Source organism: Tauraco erythrolophus, chromosome 4, assembly GCF_009769465.1.
Source record: "Tauraco erythrolophus isolate bTauEry1 chromosome 4, bTauEry1.pri, whole genome shotgun sequence".
Classification (NCBI taxonomy): domain Eukaryota; kingdom Metazoa; phylum Chordata; class Aves; order Musophagiformes; family Musophagidae; genus Tauraco; species Tauraco erythrolophus.
Genome location: NC_141468.1, coordinates 11516440 through 11536970, shown reverse-complemented (window position 1 = coordinate 11536970; position 20531 = coordinate 11516440). Strand labels below are relative to the sequence as shown.

Here is a 20531-nt window from a genome sequence, read left to right as displayed (position 1 = left end):
GAATGGGAAAGAACTGTTACAGCTAGTGGTGCTCCTTATTTTTCTCCATACCAAAAGTGAAAGCAACAAAGAAGCTGTGCTATTAGTGACAATCTACTGTGTAAGGAGAAAGAGAAGTTAAATTGTGAAGCTGATCATCCAATAATACTATTTGCCACGAGCTCTTTTTAGCTTTCATCATCTCAGCCACACTTACAAGCTCCAACTGCAATATCCTGTGCTAGCAGGACAGAGATTCAGCAGGTGTCTCTCTAAGCTAGCGTACTAGATGCTATTTCAGCACTATATACACTTCAGGTCCATAAAAATCAAAATGATGACTCATGGCTATCTATGAGGACATGGGAAATGGGAGGGGTGACCCCCTCTTTATCTGTCAACAAGAATACAAGATCTGCAGAAGGCAAATCAAGTAAACTGTGGAAAGAAAAAAAAAATAAAGAAAACAGGCAGTATTTGTAAGAACTTTCATTGAAAGCTCTTTGATTTATTTTTCCAGACTTTCACGATGCTTCGCAAGGTATGTGAGTTATGTGAATCTATCCTCCGAGGCATAATGTTGCATCCATACAACCTGGATTTCGGTTAATAAAATAAGACTCAAGGCAAGACAAGTAAAGACAAATTCAAACATCTGACATGTGGACAAGTTGACAAATGTTTGACTTCATAAGTGTCACGTCTCGCTAGCTGTCATTCCAAAACACATTTGCTTCAGCAACTCAACTGACTTTCAGAATAGGCTACAGCTACATCTGGAGATTTAAGCAAAGTTCTTACAGGCTGACGGACTCAGTATTATGGTCTAAAAAAAGCATATGTAAAACTTTTTTTTCCTAGTGTGCAAATTTTTCAGTGAAGCCAGTTTTAAAAGTGCAGTGTCAGTCCTAAACTCACTTGCAAAGTTATTGCCATATCTGAAGTAGCTACTTCTGCTATTTGGACCAGCTCTAGTCATGGACTGAAATCTGAATCTAAAGCTGCAAAAAGGAGATTACAATGTCTATTCTGAATACTCACAGGAAGCATCCAGAAATAACATTTAGAAATTTTCCACCTTGGTGAATTACTCAGTATATAGAGAATTGATGGAGATATAAAAAGTAAACATATAAATAGACCTAGAGTCCTAACTCTGTAGAATTCTACCAAACATATAATGGAAAAGACTTAAACAACCGAGATAAACTATCACGTAAAAATTTTTCCAAAACATCAGTATTTTTCTGGTAGGACATTGGCCATTTGGTTTGTGATGCTGGTTCGTACAGGCCCACCTCTCCAGCCTGTCAAGGTCCCTCTGGATGGCATCCCTTCCCTCCAACATGTCCACAACACCACACAGCTTGGCGTCGTCAGCAAACTTGCTGAGGGTGCACCCTTTGTCCATGTCACCAACAAAGATGTTAAACAGCACCAGCCCCAGTACTGACCCCTGAGGAACACGACTTGTCACTGGTCTCCACTCGAACATCAAGCCGTTGACTGCAACTCTTTGAGTGCGACCATCCAGCCAATTCATGTAGGCTTCCTCTTCTTAGAAGTCAGACCTGAAATCATTTTGGCAAACAATCTAGCACTGAAAGGCCATTGCCAGCTTCCTTATGATGGACAGCTGCTCAGACAACAACTAGTAAAAAAATACTATTAAAATGTGGGAAAATGTTGCTTACTAGGAAACTAATCACAATTTAAGCTATTTTCCTTCTCTGAAATTCCCAACTTGAGCCTTTCCAATACAATTATCTAACACTGCCTGTAACTGGCAAGTGAGTCTAAAGGGTAGAAACACCTGAAAAATTAAAAGCGAGGCCAACAGGTCAAGGGAGGTCATTCTGCCCCTCTACTCTGCTCTTGTGAGACCCCACCTGGAATACTGTGTTCAGCTCTGGAGTCCCCAACACAAGAAGGACATGGAGCTGCTGGAGCGAGTCCAGAGGAGGGCCACAAAGATGATCCGAGGGCTGGAGCACCTCTGCTATGAAGACAGGCTGACAGAGTTGGGGCTGTTCAGCCTCGAGAAGAGAAGGCTCCGGAGTGATCTTATTGCAGCCTTCCAGTACTTAAAGGGGGCCTACAGAAAAGATGAAAAGGGACTTTTTACAAGAGCATGTAGTGATAGGACAAGGGGTAATGGCTTTAAACTAAAAGAGGGCAGATTTAGATTAGATATAAGGAAGAAATTTTTCACTCAGAGGGTGATGAGGCACTGGAACAGGTTGCCCAGAGAAGTTGTGGATGCCCCATCCCTGGAAGTGTTCAAGGCCAGGTTGGATGAGGCTGTGAGCAACCTGGTGTAGTGGAAGGTGTCCCTGCCCATGGCAGGGGGGTTGGAACTAGATAATCTTTGAGGTCCCTTCCAACCCTAACCGTTCTATGATTCTAGGAAATCGCAGCAAATTTATCAAGACACGAGTGATGCTTCTTTTTGTATTGAAATCAGGTTTGAAATCAGTTCTCAACAAGGCTTACATTCTTAAAAGCAGCTAGGAAGGAGAGGAAAAGAAAGACATTTCATCTTGATGAACTTTCTGATGCTGCCACAACTCAACGGTGAAACTGAGACCTCTCCCTTTCTCTGTTGATTCTATGGGATATCACACCCATGCATAAGGAACTAATAGGAAACATCAGGTGCCTCCATCAACTCAAGACCTAGTTCATCAGTGTCTTCTACTGAAAAAATCACAATATTTACCATGTCATCATTTGCAAAATAAAGAGGAAAGTCAGAATCACAGATTGCCATCAACTTTAGGAGAATCCAAACTACACCTCCAGAGAATGACCTTACGTATCAGGTTAAAGGGCAAGGACTCTGGACCTCACAGCCTGAGACTAAGAATAAATGGATTTAACATATCTGACAGAATGATAACAAAGGCACAAGTCAATCATTAGCATCAAAAAGTTATTTTGCATAGATTATACTATGGATTGGAGGACTTTAGCCTTGTGATCAGAGGACTTAAACAGGAAGGAAAAGAACTGAGTTGCAGATCCTCCTTCCTGGTCAGATATTTTAGATTAGAAGACAACTGGAAAAATACTTATTTCCCGTATGCACACCCAAATATAGTTTAGATGGAATTTCAACACACCTATGTAAGCATGTTCAGATCAAGATATGTATCCATATGTATACACAGACACTTTCATTTCAGAGACCTAGCCCAAGCCCTCACAGAGAGATTAGATCTAATCTTTAGTTTATCACGTGGAAGTGGTGGACTTCACTATTAGGTGTGACTATTTAGGCTTCTTTGGAATTTCTGGTGGAGTTTAGGAGAGCTCTGACTGACTTGCAACAGAGATGCTGCCCAGGGAAGGTTCTGATAAATGAGTGGACAACTTCAATTTATCTATAGAGCATTATAAAGAGTGGAAAGATATCTTGTTAGTACAGGCAATCAATGTAAGATTAGTAGACCAGAAAGAAGGTGTCCCAGAGTGTTTTCAAGGATGTTAGGTAGGTTTTAGGCATCTAATCAAAACTCAGGCTAGAATTTTGGATCCCTTCCAAAAACCAGTAGTATCAAGCACACCTACAAAATTTATTTTAGTTTTAAAGGTCTTTCAGGCTACAGAAAAATTCCCAACCCTATTTAAAGTGCACAGCATCTCTGCCCAGGAATCTCAAAATATGTTATAACACATGTTTATTTAAGCTTCCCAGTTGTATTGTGAGACACTGAAGCCTTCTTTCAGATGGGCAGGGAAATACTAAGGGATCTGGACACACTTGCACAGCTGTGTTGAAATTGCATCTAAACTAGCTGATAAACATTCTGAGCTCCTCGTTCACAGGCACAGTTGCGCACCTTGGACGCTTCCCAACAGCACGTAGAGGGAACCTGTCTCCTAGCACACAATCTGTGCCTCAGTTTCCATGGAAACTCAGTTTCCTCAGTTTTCAGAAGAAACCAAGGCATAAAGGCTAGAATGAAGATATGATGTCTGTGGTTGAGATGTCTGAAGAAATCTAGACAATAAAGTGCAAATCTGCATTGTAATTCCTCTTTGTCTACACGCAGCCCAAGAAGCCAAGGGTATTGACCAGCACCTTCCCTTGACCGACCTTAATGTAAAAGTTTAATAGTTAAAAGTAAAAACGAATAACCCCACAGCAAAACAAAGAAACATTAAGAAGGAATTTGGCAGTGAAAATATGAATGTCTCTCATTCTCCAGTGAAATGTAGTTTAGTGGAACTTGAGTGTTTGCTTTACGCAAACGGTTCTGTTGTTGCCTTAGAATATGGGCAGTAATGAAATAAAAGTTTATTAATAAATGCACTCTGAGTGTACATTGCAGTGTTGACAATAAGGTTCAGACACTGAGGCTTTCCAGAAAGAGATATTTCACTGTGGAAAAGATGATTTGCAGGGCAATATGCATACATCTCAATTTTGGATAGGGGGACAAGTAGGATTCATCTCGCAGTATTATACAAACAAGTAGTCAACAGTTAAATAATTTGTGAATGCAGAAAGGCATCTTATCTAAGCAAGAAATAGGACATTTTGATCTTGTTTCCAAAATTTTCTGCAGTAGTCTTTGCAAAGACTGTTAGTAGGTGTACTTTATTTGTCGTCTCTCTTAACTTTCATTTTCTCTTACCTAAGAGATCTGAACTTGCTTACTCTCTTCAATTGAAAAATAACAGCAAAAATGAGCCAGAGGATAAACCTGCAGATTTTCCTCTCATAGAAGGTTAAGGATGGTCCCTGGTACCTAATGAGTAATGGGCTGCTCAGATGGGCAAAGGAAGGCCAAAGGCTGCACCACTAACAACTTCACACTGCACGAGAGTGAGGCTGCACCTTAGACTCAGCGTGCAGCTCTGGATCAAATATTACTTTAAGATAAGTCATATTTTGTTTCCCTCATGACATAATGCATATACAGAAAATAAAACTCCAAAACAGCCTTGTGTTGGGTTTGTGTGGTGGAGTGATCTATGAAGACCTGCAGCCATGAAGATGACCACACTGGAGCAAGTGGCTGTGCCCGAAGAAGACCATAAGTCTCTGGGAAAAACCTGTGCTGGAGCAGTTTGTGAAGAGCTGCAGCCTGTGGGAAGGACTCACATCCGAGAAGTTTATGGAGAACTGTCTGCCGTGGGAGGGACACCATGCTGGAGTAGGGGAAGAGTGGGAGGAGTCCTCTCCCTGAGGAGGATGGAGTGGCAAAACCAACGTGTAAAAAACTGATCACAACCTCCATTCCCCATCCTCCTGTACCACTGGCAGGGAGGAGGTACAGAAATTGGGAGCAAAGCTGAGCCCAGGAAGAAGGGAGGAGGTGGGGGAAGGTGTTTTTAAGATCTGGTTTTGTTTCTCATTACCCTCTCTGTGATTGATCACCAATTAAATTGATTTGTCCCCAAGCTGAGTCTGTTGCCCAGGGCCATGGTTGGTGGGTGACCCCTCCCTGTTCTTGTCTCAACCCACGAGCCTTTGGTTATATTCTCCCCTCCGTCCCCCTGGGGTGGGAGAGCAGTAAGCAAGCGGCTGCCTGGTGCTAAACCATAATAAGGCTTTTGCAAAGCACTGAGTTTTTAAAATACACTTTTCTAAAAAAAAAATTTACAGCTTTAAATTTTAAAGTGTGACACAAAAAATTAGGATCTTTGCAAATCTTGAGATTGGTACAGTATTTTACATATAGAATGAATCCATCTCATATATTAATGAGTTTAAAAGGGATTGGTTTTATATAGACAGTGAGAAAATATTTGTAACTCCTCAAACCATATTTTATAAATATATTACAATGTCAGGTACTCTATTTAGTATTTCTAATGATATTCATGAAATAAATATTAGTATTTTCCAAATACAAGTATTGTATTTGCTTTCTTGTATATAGAAAAGTTTTCGTTTAAATTATTTAGTTTCAATTTGAACTGAAAGATTATGATCCATTAACATGATCTGCATAGCTCCAGAAAGCTATTGCATGGATGAATGGGGTAGGAACTTTAAAACAGAGGATAACTCCAGTGAAAACGAACAATTTAGGCGCCAGATTGCCTAATGGGCTAGGCACACTGTTGTTATCCTTGGAAAGGTTGTGTACCTGAAAAATGTCCAAGAACCTTTGTGAGTTTTGCCATTAGTTACTGCAGGATGCATTTTTAATGAAACCTCCACCTGTCTTCCATTACACACCTGGAAATGCAGGTGTTGATGGTAGCACAGCCAGTCAGTACACCACCTTTTAGCAAGATATATAGAGAGAGAATATTAACTTGCCCATAATACCACAGAATAATAGAAGATCTCTAGTTGAAAGGGACCCATAAGGATCACCAAGTCCAACTCCCTGGTCCTCACAGGACCACATGGATGCCGTATGCATATGGAAATTCCATCATTTTGAAATAGCGTGTGTTAGCAGGGTTAGACCAGGCAAATACACAATCGTAAACAACAGTAAACAAGAAAAGAAATGTTCACTATGTGAGCAATAGGCCCTACTGCAAGACAGCCTTCGACTTCCTTGACTATAAGGCTGTTGGCTTGTCTCTCTTCTTACTACTCATATCACTCTCTTCCTCCACTACACTTTGCTAGAAAATTCTCCATTTTCTTTTCATCTTGACTTTGTCTTCTACGCCTAATGTTTTCGAGTAATAGCTATCTAGGAAAGCCCTGTGAGTTTAGATCCCTTTTCCCCAGCTAGGTACCTATTTCAACTGCTATTTTTAAGCTTCTCCCAAGCATAAATTCATGCACATGAAAAAGTAAAAAAAAGACATTTTTCCTTACGGTGGGACAAGTCATCTTTGTGCAGATTTTTGTTAGTCTTTTCTCATGTAAACCAGAAATGAAATCACAAAGCTTCTCCATGTTACTCAAGCCTTTTCTGTGTAATGCACAGAATCACTAACTCATTTTACCTTTAAGTCATAGCTAGAGAGTTTTCTAGAGCAAAGTTGCATGAAATCACAAATAATTTGGAATGCAGGAGTTATTTCTCATTTAAAGGTGCTCTTCCCCTCAAAGGAAGCCAACTTATTTGCATTGGGTTTGCATGGCAAGGTTTTGGTAGCAGGGAGGCTACAGGGGTGGCTTCTGTGAGAAGGTGCTAGAAGCTTCCCCTGTATCAGACAGAACCAATACCAGCTGGCTCCAAGACGGACCCACTGATGGCCAAGGCTGACCCCATCAGTGACGGTGGCGGTGCCTTTGTGATAACATATTTAAGAAGTGGTAAAAAAAAAATCTGTGCAAAGCAACTTCAGCCGGAGAGAGGAGCGAGAACATGTGAAAGGAACAACAATGCAGACAGTCAGTGAAGAAGGAGGTAGAGGAGGTGTGCCGGAGCTGAGATTCCCCTGCAGCCTGTGGTAAGGCATAAGGCTGACCTCCTACAGCCCATGGACCTTAATGGTGGAGCAGAGATCCACCCGCAGCCCATGGAAGACCATGGGCTGGAGAAGGTGGATGCCCGAAGGACGCTACGATCCTGTGAGCACCCGTGCTGGAGCAGGCTCCTGGCAGGACCTGTGGACTCATGGCAGAGGAGCCCATGCTGAAGCAGATTTGCTGACAGCACTTGAGAAGCCCACACTGGAGCAGTCTGTTCCTGATGGACTGCACCCTGTAGAAGGGACCACGCTGGAGGAGTTTGTGAAGAACTACAGCTCACAGGACGGACTCACGTGAGAGGGACTGGGACTCCACGCTGGACCAGGGGAAGAGTGTGAGGAGTCCTCCCTCTGAGGAGGAAAGAGTGGCAGAAACAACATGTGATGAACTGACCGCAATCCCCATTCCCCGTCCCCCTGTGCCACTCAGGGGGAAGAGGTAGAGAACATTGAGAGTGAAGTTGAGCCTGGGAGAAAGGGTGGGGTGGGGGGAAGGTGATTTTAAGATTTGGGTTTATTTCTCATTATCCTACTCTGACTTCATTGCTAATAAATTCAATTAATTTTCCCCACGTCAAGTCTGTTTTGTCTGCGACAGTAATTTCTGAGTGATCCCTTCCTGTCCTTGTCTCAGCCCACAGCTTTTCGTTATAGTTCTCTCCTTTGTCCAGCTGAGGTCTGTAACGATAGAACAGCTCTGGTGGGCACCTGGCATCCAGCCAGGGCCAACCCACCACTTTATTATTAGAAAAGTCACCACTAACATTTTCTTATTATAACCTTGCCCAAAGATTGTTTGTGTAGCATGCCTAGAGATAATCATGGCATTGCTGGGGTATGCTGTGTGAACAATGGCACTGTTATATCATTCACTGGCACCTTCCTCATGGCATCACTGGAGGATGTATGATCCTCTTGCATCATACTCTTTTCAGGATTCAGGTCTTAATTAACACTGTGAGTCATATTAGTCCCAACAGTAAAACCCTCTGTGCAGTCATTAGTAACAGCTCCATTCAACTCCACTCCTGATTTCAGAGAAAATGTGACCCAGCAGATTTAAGAAGACTTAAATTTCAGATAAATAATTCAGCTTCACTATTGTCATGGTTTGATGTGGAGGGGGGGGTGGTTCTGGTGGCAGGAGAGGGATTTTGCTCCCTGCGACCTCCCCGGTTTTGGAACCGGGTTAGGCTTAGTTCTGGCCACCGGATCAGACTGCCATCCCCCTCGGGGTTGAGCCAATAGGGCGCCTCTGCGAATTGCCCTATTTAAGTCAGGACAAGGGAACCGGAAAAGGTGCTTCGCCCAGGATCGAGCAGAGAAGGGAGGAGGGCACTGCCCCCTCTCCCTGGCTCCCGGCCGGGCGGCTGCCTGCGTCGGGCCGGCGCCGCCCACGGAGAATGGCGGCGGCGGAGCCAGCTGGGGAACTCGGGGGCACCCCACTCCCAGGGTGCCCACTGGGCTGAGTTCACCTGGAGAGGACTGAGATCTGAGAGAAACAGCCGCATCGACAGCAGGTCAGTGAGGATGGAGCGGGAGGAGGTGTGCCGGAGCCGAGTTTCCCCTGCGGCTGATGGTGAGATAGCAGGCTGCCCCTCTGCAACCAGGACGGCCTCGGTGGAGCAGCGACCCACTCGCAGCCCGTGGGGAGAAGATGCCTGAGCCCGAGGATGGTCGTGTTGGGGGCACGGCAAGGCAGAAAGGCATCTGGAGTCTTCGTGACGACCCACGCCGGAGCGAGTGGCTGCAGCTCCCTAAGTACCCGAGACTGTGGTATAGCCCACACCGGAGCAATCTGTGGGGAAGGATTGTTTCCAGTGGGCTGGACTCACGTTGGAGAAATTTGTGGATTTTTTTCCTCGTGGGTAGGGGATCCATTGGAGCAGGGGAAAAGGGTGTAAGGACTCCTTCTCCTTTAAGAAAGAAGCAGCAGTAACAGCACGGAATGAACTGACCTGCACTCCCCCAGTCCCTGCCCCCTGTGCTGCTGGGGGGAGGAGGTAGAGCCGGGAGGAAAAGGAAGGTGGGGGGGGGGAAGGTGTCGGTTTTAAGATCTGGTTTTGTTTCTTTCTGTCCTCTCAAGTAATCGGTTTTTATTTCCCTTTGTCCTTCTAAGTAATCATTAATAAACTGTTTTGCTTTGAGAAAAGCGCTGCCTGTTTTGCCCAGGACCATGGTTGGTGGGTGCTCCCTCTGTTCTTGCCTCAACCCTCAGTCCTTTTGGTTTTTTTTCTCTCCTCTCTACTTTATTGGAGAAGGAGAGACTGTGTGAGTTTTAGTTGCTGGATCAGCCTAAAACCACGACAACTATATAAAGTTTACAAAATGCCAGCATAAAGATAGTCTTTAAAAAGAAGAAAGAGAAATACATATGGAAAGTGAAGAAATTCTCTTAGCAGAAAGTAGTAGTTCACATGCGGCAGATAAGAAGAGTGTCTCCTGTGCATAAAGATAATCTAGAAGATTTAAAATCAGAAGTCATTGAAAGCTCTGATATAAATCCGGGACAACTACAAACAGAAAAACCACTATAAATATCAGAGTCATTAGGAGCTCTTGAGGTCAGGTGATAGCACAAGAGAAAGCAACATGAAGTGATCCAAAATTAATAAGCATGTAGAACATGAGTCAGCAAAGAGATGTGACTAGCACTGAGATTAATAAAAGGGTGTTTTTCCCTGTAATGTTTTTTAGGCCTTTTCCTCTTTTCTTCTTTTTCAGTCAGACTAAGCTGCTGGGTACATGAATATACACCAGAAATACACTTTTTTACAGATACAACAGCACAACTCCCCAAAACAGCTAACCTTGATAATGGTTGAGAAAAATGTCTGAATCAGAAACCAGAAACTAAATCAAACAACAAAAATAATATGAAAAAGCTTAATCAACACTGAGTAGTTTTTACTAATCTGAGAGGTTATACTCATTATGCAATGTATTGGCTTTGGCTGTGTCTGGCATTTGATAGAATAGGAAATGTAAGTTTCCTCAGGAACCATCTATGACCAGCTACCCCTAGACAGCTGTTCTGAAGAAAGTGGGTTTGATATTTTTTTATTTTTAAAATGTATGTAGATTTAAAAAAAAAAAAGGAAAAAAAACAAACTAGCATATATAGAGAGAAACTAAATAGCATTTGGTTTAAAAAAGCACAGTAGGTTAACATATATATGGTACATATGGGATGTGTGTGTATATATATATTTACACACATATATATAAAAACAGGATATTTTTAGATATACATATAATTAGGGCATTAAAAGTATACAAAGTTCACAGAAAGTTTAGGCAAGGCAAACATCTGAAACCTGAAAACCTCTGTAAGTCAGCTCTGTCCTTCTTGAACTGGAGTAGAGGAATGTTTCAGCAGGTCACTTCAATCACTTGCTGCAAAAAGGATCTTACGTATGTGTTGTAATTACATAATAAATGTTTGTAGATTCTGGTGATTCCCAGGCAATTGAACAAAAAAGTAATTAAAAAAAAATTTAGAGATGTTCCGACACTAAAGAGAGGCATCATTGATCAACGTTTAATAGGTGGCAAATCAGATTCAGTCATATGAAGTGTGAGGAGGGAGCTAAGTTGTTTCCACCTCTTTGGGGATGAATTTTACTCTGCATGAAGTGGCAAGATGTCATGCAGACATCTCGCTAATACACATCCTGAAGTGATGGCACGCGGCTTAAAATAGTAAGTATTGTACATTCACTGCAGCCCTGGCAGTAATGGCAACCCCAAGCGTTAAAGACATCATGAGTCACATCCACCAAAATAATAAAATAAGCATGAGATACTTACTTAATTTTCTTAAAGTTTTAAGATCAAACCACCACAGACCCCTACATTAACCTTGAATCCCAAGAAAATCTAGGATTTGGCTTCAATAATTTAGAAACATCAGACTTACATGGGTCGATGGGAAAATGGTAGATAAACTGGTGTGTTCACAAAGGTCTGCAAATGACTTATAACACTTTGCAATAATAATACAAAGTCCACTGAGTGCTACATAAACATATGCCGACCAAGTTAAACCAGGAAAATAAACCAAAAAATCACATCTATTTTACACTTATTTCATAGATTTCATAGATTTCTAGGTTGGAAAAGACCTTAGAGATCATCGAGTCCAATCGTCCCTAATCCCCATTAAACCATATCCTCAAGTAGATCATCCACCTTATTTTTAAACACATCCAGGGATGGGGACTCAACCACCTCCCTGGCCAGACTATTCCAGTGGCTGACAACCCTTTCAGAGAAGAAATACTTCCTAACATCCAACCTGAATCTCCCCTGACTAAGCTTATACCCATTTCCTCTTGTTCTATCACCCATCACTAATGTAAAGAGCCCTTCCCCCTCCTCCCCACCATCCCTTCTCAAGTATTTGTAGGCTGTAATCAGGTCTCCCCTCAGCCTCCTCTTCTCCAGGCTAAACAGCCCCAACTCCCTCAGCCGCTCCTCATAAGTTTTATTTTCCAGCCCCTTGACCAGTTTAGTCGCCCTTCTTTGGACTCGCTCCAGGAGCTCATTATTTCATTATTTGACTGAATCAGATAACACTGATGTACGTTGCATGTTAGGGAAGCTACCAGAACTGGAGGAGTGAACTGTTAAGAAGAAAAGGCAGGAAAATGGGTACCTCCTGTGGTACCTATGCACAGACAACTGACTAAGCAAAATCCCATTGCCTACAAAAAGGATAGTCTTCAGGATAGTGTGCAGCAGCAGTTTCACTCTCGGACTGATTCTTCAGCTGCATTAAGCTGTACCGATAAAAGGACTGCTTGGGTGGGACTCATCTCCCCCAGCTTTACATGCCTACTGTATAGACATTTACAGCGAGGCTCCTCTGATAGAGAAAGAGAGAAGTCAGTACTTCTGGGCTGTAGTTCATCCCATTTTAAAGTCTTATTCAGAACATGTCAGGTCAATCCTGCCTGAGAGTGCCTGTTTTGTTCTACTGAACAAAAAAGGGAGCTTAGGACAACCAGCTGAGTAGATATCTACAGTGAGGTGAATTAATCCCTCTTTCTTCTCTCTTTCACTTTAAATGACAAGTCCAAACTCATCTGCAAGTCTATGTGGATATGAAATTGCTCAGGGAATCCCAGTCTCCTGTCCCATTCTTTAAGCCTATTTCTAACAGCTCTACTCTGTAAAAATCATGTTCATGAATTCATCCGGATTCCCCCATGTATGTGTGGTCAGTATCTACTGAAAAGCACGCTAACCTCTTACACAACTCAGAGTGATGTGAGTAGGAATCCTAAAAAGCAATTACTCAGGTTTGGCGTCTTCCAGGATAGAAGAGAAAGGGACTGCTGGCAAAAGCACTTTAAAGAAATAGCTACTCCTTATTTAAAGCACTAAGAGTCGTGAGGTTGCAATGCAGCACCACCTTCACACTAAAAGTTCAGGATTAACTTTGCTGATACAGCTTAAATTAGCATGTCAGAAATAGAATAGGTATGGAAATAAATCTGATTCACACATGGCTACGTTAGTTGAAGAAGAATTAGTCGCTACCATCAAGAAAGACTGAGTAACTAAAAAGACGAAGAGACCAAATATCAACAGATGCAGTTGGCAATAGTACCTAAATGAACATCATGACTTCAAAGATACCATTATGTTTAAATCACATTTAAAAAAAGCCCTACTTCTTGTTTCCTCAAGATCACTGCTGACTGTAGAGTACAGTGATCTTCAAGTCATAAACATTCATGTGCGTCACTTAGAGGAATATTTTCCAGTCTATTTATAACTCCATTTGTTACTTGGCCGTGGTTCCTAATCTGTTCATCAATATTATAAGCACGTGCCCTCTGCCAACGAACTAATGAGTTAATTTTCTACCATGAAGTCATGAGCCATCCTTCTACATGTCACGTCCTGTATACATCAGGCTGACACTGCTCATAAGTGTATAGGCAGCAAAAATAACAATAAAAGCATGTTTCAATAATAAATAAAGGGGTTTTTAAAATGCTAAAGAGAAAACCTAACCCATTAGTACTCACCACCAAGGCTTTAGACCTATTACTCAGAAGTTTTTCAATGTCTCTGGCTGCAATTTCCACTAGTTGACGAGGGTTGTTGGCTTCTACAGTATACAAATCTCTGTTTTTCAAATAAATCTGCAAGAGGAAAAAAAATGGAAATAAATCAAAATGGCAACAGACATTTAAAATAAGCAAAGTGACTTGCCAGAACAGGCACCAAGATGTCCTCTGTTCTTAGTAGAGAGCTTCAGAAAGACTATTGCTACGAAAAGCCAGACATGCCTTGTGAAAGAAATACTTCACCTTTTTGTCTGAGAGGTAGGAGGTGCCACTAAAAATCATTTAATAAATCTACAAAACTGACTGTTTCAAGTGACTGACTATCCAATTGCTAAATGTTCAAGGAATCTGATTCCCATAGAGTGCTGAGAGGAACGTAAAATGGAGATCCTTTAAAATGACTGAAGTTGAAATCCAATAGTTATTGCTGAATTTAATTCTTCCTCAAATGCTGAACAACAACCCATTTGAAGTAAATCATTTAAGTTATGCTAATGTAATCAATTTAGTCCTTTATCTATTTATTCATATTATAGTGTTAGTATTCATGAGGAAAGAGGAGGAAGAGGAAGAAAACAAATAAGTGGGGGAAAAGGGAAAAGAAAAAAAGAAAGGGAACTGAGGAAAAAAAGAAAGGAGGAAAAAGATGAGGGGAAGAGGGGAAAGCAACTATAATCACGTTTCTCCTCTGTCATGAAAAAAGGTTATCTCTGGTTGGAGCCATTCACTTTTTCCAAAGCAGAACACGTATATAAAGGAGATAATTTGATTTGTAAAACAAAGCCACTACAATGAAATGCATGCAACTACATGAAGTAAAGAAGAAAAAAGTAGCAAGAAATCCATTTGCCTGTGTGCTACAAGAACTGCATAAAGAAAAAATACATTACTGGGGGAAGGGGAGGAAGAAAAAAGAAGAAAAAAAAGCAGATCTCTTATGGCTAGATGGGGAAATGGGGAAAACTAATTTATGCAACCAACAGATGGCCTGAGTTTACTCAAGCACTCTGCCTCTGCGCAACGCAAGGCTGCCCGGCGGGGGCTGCGGGGGCTCTGCTGTCTCCCGGGGAGTAATTCCAGGCACAGGCAGGAACGGGTCCAGCACTAATGCACTGGCTGCCAGCCAGCACAAGAACTGAGAAACTGCGGACCAGACTGAGCCTACCAGCCCCGCCAGGTTTCTCAGGTGAAAGGTACAGAGACCTTAAAGAAACTCAGAAAAAAATGTCTCTGATGCTTGTAGAGGATGAGTACTTATCACAAATAAATTTCTGACAACTACAGTTATAGCTGCAAATTTTTATCGGCCATGTCTCAGAAGCTGTCATAGGTTTTCGTCACTTTTGAATTTCACAACACTTATGCTGTGTTTTGTTTTTTTTCCTTCGGAAGTACAGTCTTTCCATCAGTAACTGAGTAACTGGAACAAGCTTTAGTTCTTCATGGAGGAGTAATTATTTTTAAAATTCAGTGCATCACGAGCTGAAAACCACCACAAAAGGTCATTTCTAATGAACCTCTGATTACAATTTGGATATTTTTGAGGTGCTTGATTTTCCAAATTTCCACACAGAGAGTTCCTCTTAGGTGTAACCCAAAATCTCTCTTTTTTTTTCTTTGTTTCTTTTTTGAGGAAAGGTCTTAATAGTAGAAATGCCCTACAGGCATACTATTAATTAAAAAAAAAATATCCTACATCTGATCACTACGTAATTTCTTATATTTGTCTCTGAAACACATAAAATTTGTACAGTCAGCAATGGGATTCAGAGTTAAATTGACTGTAATGACCAGAAGAGCCCTACAGTCCTATAAGCAAGGTAAGAGTAGAAGTCAGTTTTATAGATTCGGATGGTTTGAATCAATAATGGAAATTTCAGAGAAGTATCTAAATTGGAGTCACCATCAAACCTGGCAAAACTATCGGATTTCCCATCATCAGCAAATATTCACTCTGATCACATAAGTAACAGGCACTAGAATATGGATGTTAGAAGGCATTCATGTCTTATTCTTTGAAAAGTAGTGCCAAATTCTTTAAACATCACTCGTGACTATGTGTAGTACAACTGCATCAAACGATACTGAACTTATAGAAGAACAGTCACAAGATTTTACTAATAGGCTATAAAACTGTAAAATAACTTTCACTCAAGTTTTTAAATAATAAAAAGACATCCTTTTAAAACGTTAATTTATTTTACTTGTGAAAATATTTGTTTTGCTTTACCCAGATTTTTCCTGGTTTCTCTTTTTTTTTCAGATTTGTTTATGCAATTATTTTTTATTTGCTACTCAATGGTGAAAGGAATAAGAACATTTAAATGTGATCCTTTTTAATTTGAGAATTTCGATTAGGCAGAAACATCTTAAAATTTGGAGAAAACAGTAGTTCATTGCAAAAATGTAATTTCATTGTAATTAAATTTTTCTATTAGATGTTTATAAACAAACATTAAGAAGGCCACAAGCAAAGAAAACACACGGTAGGGGCACAGGCAGTATGTGTTCAAGTAATACATGTTCAGGCAGATGGACGATAGGGATGACTTGGAGACCACACTGACCAGCTATATAAGGGCGAGTGGTGTAGTGTTGGTTCTCTGACATATTGAAGCACTTAGTGAAATATGGTTTCTAACAGGCTGTGATCTAACAGCTCAGCAGAACTTAAGGTGATGGTGCACTGCATCCACACAACCAAGGTTTTGCATCCCACTGAACAGAAACACAGTAGCAATAATTCACTGGACTTAATTTTTCAATATAGAGCAAAGTTACAGTAAGCCATACTGGTAAGGGTTCAAGATGGAAAATTTCTGGATGGAAAATTTGCACTTCCATCCCTATATCTAATCCATTCTTACAGCAAGCATATGATCCTATAAACCCCAATTTGAAAACACTCAATTTATTCACACATCCTATTCCTATAGAGAAGTTGCTCTCATACCTCCAAGCTTGAATGGTTTGAAAGCTGCAGATTATCAAAGTGTGGTCTAGTGGGTACATGTGTAGAAAACAACCCCAAACATCTTCACTTTTCTTCTCCAGAACCAGCTATCAGAATAGTTGAAAAGCCTGTATTGTTTAACAAGGAGATGATCACCACAAGAGACAGGAGTCCTATTCACACTTTGACTTAAAACCTTTATAACAGGCATTGTGGGTCCCACCACTGAGAAAGTCTGTCTCTGAGGCTGGCTTCACAAGGTGTTATCTGTCAGTGATTAAATATAAAATTAAATAAAAATTCAAACAAACACTCCCCCAAGAAAAAAGCTTTGAGTTTAGCACAAGATCCTACATAGAGTTGAGTCAGTGACTGCTTCTCCTTCTCTTTACTTTGCCCCATGTCAGGGCTTGGAGCACCTATCTCCCCTGCTTCTACCACTGGTGGAAGATTTATCCCACAAGCTCCTAAACAAAAGGCATCAGAAATAACTCAGAATTTCACACACTTTATTTTCCTGAAGCATGAGACCTGTCTCAACTACCAAGGAACAGTGTAAGAAATATTCACTAATTATTTACGAGGTGTGTACATAATTCATTTGTTGCCTGCTCCCTTTTTCTTTAATTCAGCCGTAGCACTGCAGCAGTTCTGCACAACACATGGGGAAACGATACGCGCTTCAGGATTTGGCACCCTGTGACAAACTTTTCCTTCTCCAAGCCTCCCACCGAGCAGTCAGACACAATTAGCAAAAGCTCATCTCAAATAGCCATAACGGGTCTTATCAGCAAAGGTGTGCTCATTTGTCTTTCCAAATGCAATTTGGCAGGCTCCGTGGCTTGTTAAGAAGCGCTAATTTGAATATGTTTTATTAAATTGCTTTGACCAAGTGAATGCGAGTTTCTGTCGGCTTCACATCTAAAATCATTTTCAGTACTTTAATCACTAATGTTTTGCTAAAAGCTCTCCAAAGTGTCAGAAAAACTCTACTACTTCTCACGGAATAAAGCCTCATTGCATGACTAAGAAAAATCTGCAAGGTCGTAACACAACAAATACTTAATTTTTCTCTGAAGTCAATAGCCATGCACTTCTTTATTCAGGCAAGAATGTATTAAAATTGCTTTCTAAGTGCTGAATATTTATTCTGATACAATGAACTGCAAGGTTTTAGGGGAGAGAATATGATGGGAAAAGTCACATTAGGATGAAACAACACAAGAAGGACAATAGTTGAACATGGTAAAGATTAGAAAAACTGCCAGCTCCTCAGCAGAACATGCCCCTCTCCACTCAGTCTTCAAGGACATGTTTATAAACCTCTCACAAAGACACATTCTCCTTGATTTCTGTAAGACTCGTGAGGGAAAGTCAAACATTTCTGTACAAATTGATAGAGAAGGAAAGCCACACTTTCATTGCATGGCTCTTGCTACCTTGTGGCAAGCACTGGGGCCCGCTGCAACACTGAAATTTTATTTAAGTAGCCCTCATGTTTTATTACACTCAGAAAAAGTTCCTGAGAGGAATAAATGGTCTGTGCTTTGGATCTGTGGCCTTGGCACTGTTTACACTGACTACTCGAATAACAAGGAATAATAATTCATGTTGAATTATTCCAAACTACAATAGAATTCCTTTGCCTCTTTGTTAGTTTGTTTGTCTCTTTGTTTGTTTGAAACTGTCAGTCTCACAATTTAAGAAAGAACAGAGCCTTTTCCTCAGGCAGTGGTAACTTGGCTGAGGGCCCAAACATGGGACATGAACACGGCAACCATTGCTGAATACTTTCATGAACATAGAAGCCATACGAGACAAGATCTTCAGAATTTCAAACCCTGAATTTCAAAAACACAGTATCTTCTCCTACCTTTAAATATGCTTTGGAATAGAGAAACAACTCAACAATTCCAGTAATGCTTATCTATACAAGGTAAATATATTGATGTTTTTATTATTTCAATACTACTTTCAAGACCACTTAGCTCAGCTAGGCTGATGGGACACCTCTGTCAACAATCAATGCTTTATATCAGTCTAGATCAGCTGGAGAGTATCAGGATGGTAAAACTACTGTTCAAAGATACTATCAAGCTTGGGACTCAAAATCAGCCAAAACTTTGTGGTGGGGTCTACAAAGCAACACTTAAATAAAGGTTTTGTGAATTATTCTCTTCCTGCCTATTCTCTGCTTTTGAAGGGAGCCACTTCTCCCCGGTCCTTCCAAAAAGTTTCTTGCTTTCTACCATCATGGGGCACTAATAGGCCCTAATGAGCAGGACTTGCCTCATGGGGAACTTCCACTTGCAGCCCTGCCCACGGGCTCCACTTCAGCCCAGTCCTGGGATATGGTGTAGGTATGCCTGTCTTCAGTCCTATCCTCTGCATAGGTCTTGGCCCCATGCCATAGTTAGCCCATCTCCTAGATGGACCTCTCTGATGTATGTTAAAGCTTTTCTGCAGTCCTGTCTCTTGGATGGATGTTTGACCCACCCTCTAGCCTTGTCTCCAACCTGTTCCTAGTCTTATCTCCTTTTACTCCTAACTGGAGGCCTAGTTGAATCCTGGACTTGATTCATTGCTTGTCATGTCTGAAACTGCTGAGACACTCCATTACTAGCACCCATCTCCCTTAAAACTGTGCAGTCAAAGCTGAAAACTCCCCTCCCTCCCTGACTCAGGGTGAAGCACAAAGGACACTACATTTCATTATCTCAGCATTAACTGCCTAGAACTAGAAGATGGAACTAGAAGAATTGGAGAACACTTTTAATGGATGCTTGCATGTTTCTTCATGAAGTCACCCCAAATTTACTTACTTGTGGCTGTGAAAGAGCTAATCTGACACCATGTTCAGAGCCAGCACTTCTGCAACAGACATCTCATGCACTAGCAACCCCAAATTACTTCTTAGCTGAAGAACAGTATGTCATGAATGCAGAGAAGTAGCTTAGGTACAGAGCTGTCCTCAAAGTAAAAGAGCGTTCAGAGCCTTGATTGCTGGGGAGCAAGATGCAGAAACACCCCAAGATGTTCAAGACAACTTCTGAAGTCCTGTCCAGGGCGTACTGCTCTGGGTGCCGCTCAACACCAAAGCTGCTTCGGTGTATTGTGTTGTTCCCTGCTAAAACCAATGTGAATTAAAGAATGATGTTTGCTCTTTGCTAATGGTTGGGGTTTTATGTAGCTTTGAGACTTCTAAACCTAAGGCTGAGCAAGCAATCAAGTCACCTTTATAGTTACTGAAAGGAACAGACACTTCGAGAGGTTTATACATTCTGAGTCACAGTATTTTTATCTGTTCCTCATCTAAACAAAAGAGAGTTACCTTACAAAGCTCGATGGAAGTAAAATCCTTGCCTAATAAATCATTTTGGAACATTAAATAAAAAAATAGCTAATGGGATGACTTAAGAGCTTTTCTGACTTATACATCTACTTCAGCTTGGGCCAGGATGTTGGTCAGCTCCGAGCTCATTCATTGCTCTCCATTCTCCCTCTTCCTATTCAAAAAAAATCATACATACTGACCCCCCCAAAAAATTTAGTAGTTTATCCTGGAAAGAAAGGAGTCATCTACCTCGAACACAAAAAGTATATTTCTTACTGAAGTTTTAGGTAATGTTAAAATTTTCAAAACAAATCGTTTGATGAAATGATATTGTTTTATCAACAATATTCAACACGTTTTACAGAATCACAGTTTCAGTTTTAATAACTTTGTTTAGCTAAAAATATCAACTAATAACACCACATATTCACTTTTTTTTTTTTTTGGCTTTATAAGTGCCATGAAGTTACATGTCATGATCTTATTTATGTAAGAAAAACAGAGAAGGGAGTCATTTGACAGACGTCCAAACATAGGAAGAAATCTTGGGAGCAGGAAAAGTCAGAAAACAGAAATAACCACTTCAATCCGTGTGAGCGAGTATTGTTGCTAACTTTTTATTACTGTAAATATTTTCCTTTAACTCAGAATTTTAGTAGTCGCAAACAACTACATAATCTGTCCAGAGGCAGCAAATTCTATCATCTTACTACCATATCCTATTTCCACAATTATACTAACACTTTCTATTTCTAATACATGCCAGAGAATTTTTGTTCTCACAAGACAT

At 40.9% G+C, this 20531-nt stretch overlaps 1 protein-coding gene across 5 annotated transcripts in view; it reads right to left on the bottom strand.

Moving 5' to 3' along the window:
- Nucleotides 1-20531, bottom strand: part of CACNA2D1 (calcium voltage-gated channel auxiliary subunit alpha2delta 1) — a 437667-nt gene that overhangs the window by 344770 nt on the left and 72366 nt on the right. For all 5 annotated transcript variants that reach the window (XM_086609980.1, XM_086609982.1, XM_086609983.1 and 2 more), the window contains exon 3: nt 13413-13529. In XM_086609980.1, coding sequence (XP_086466106.1) covers nt 13413-13529 — 117 coding nt within the window. The remainder of the gene's footprint in view (nt 1-13412; nt 13530-20531) is intronic.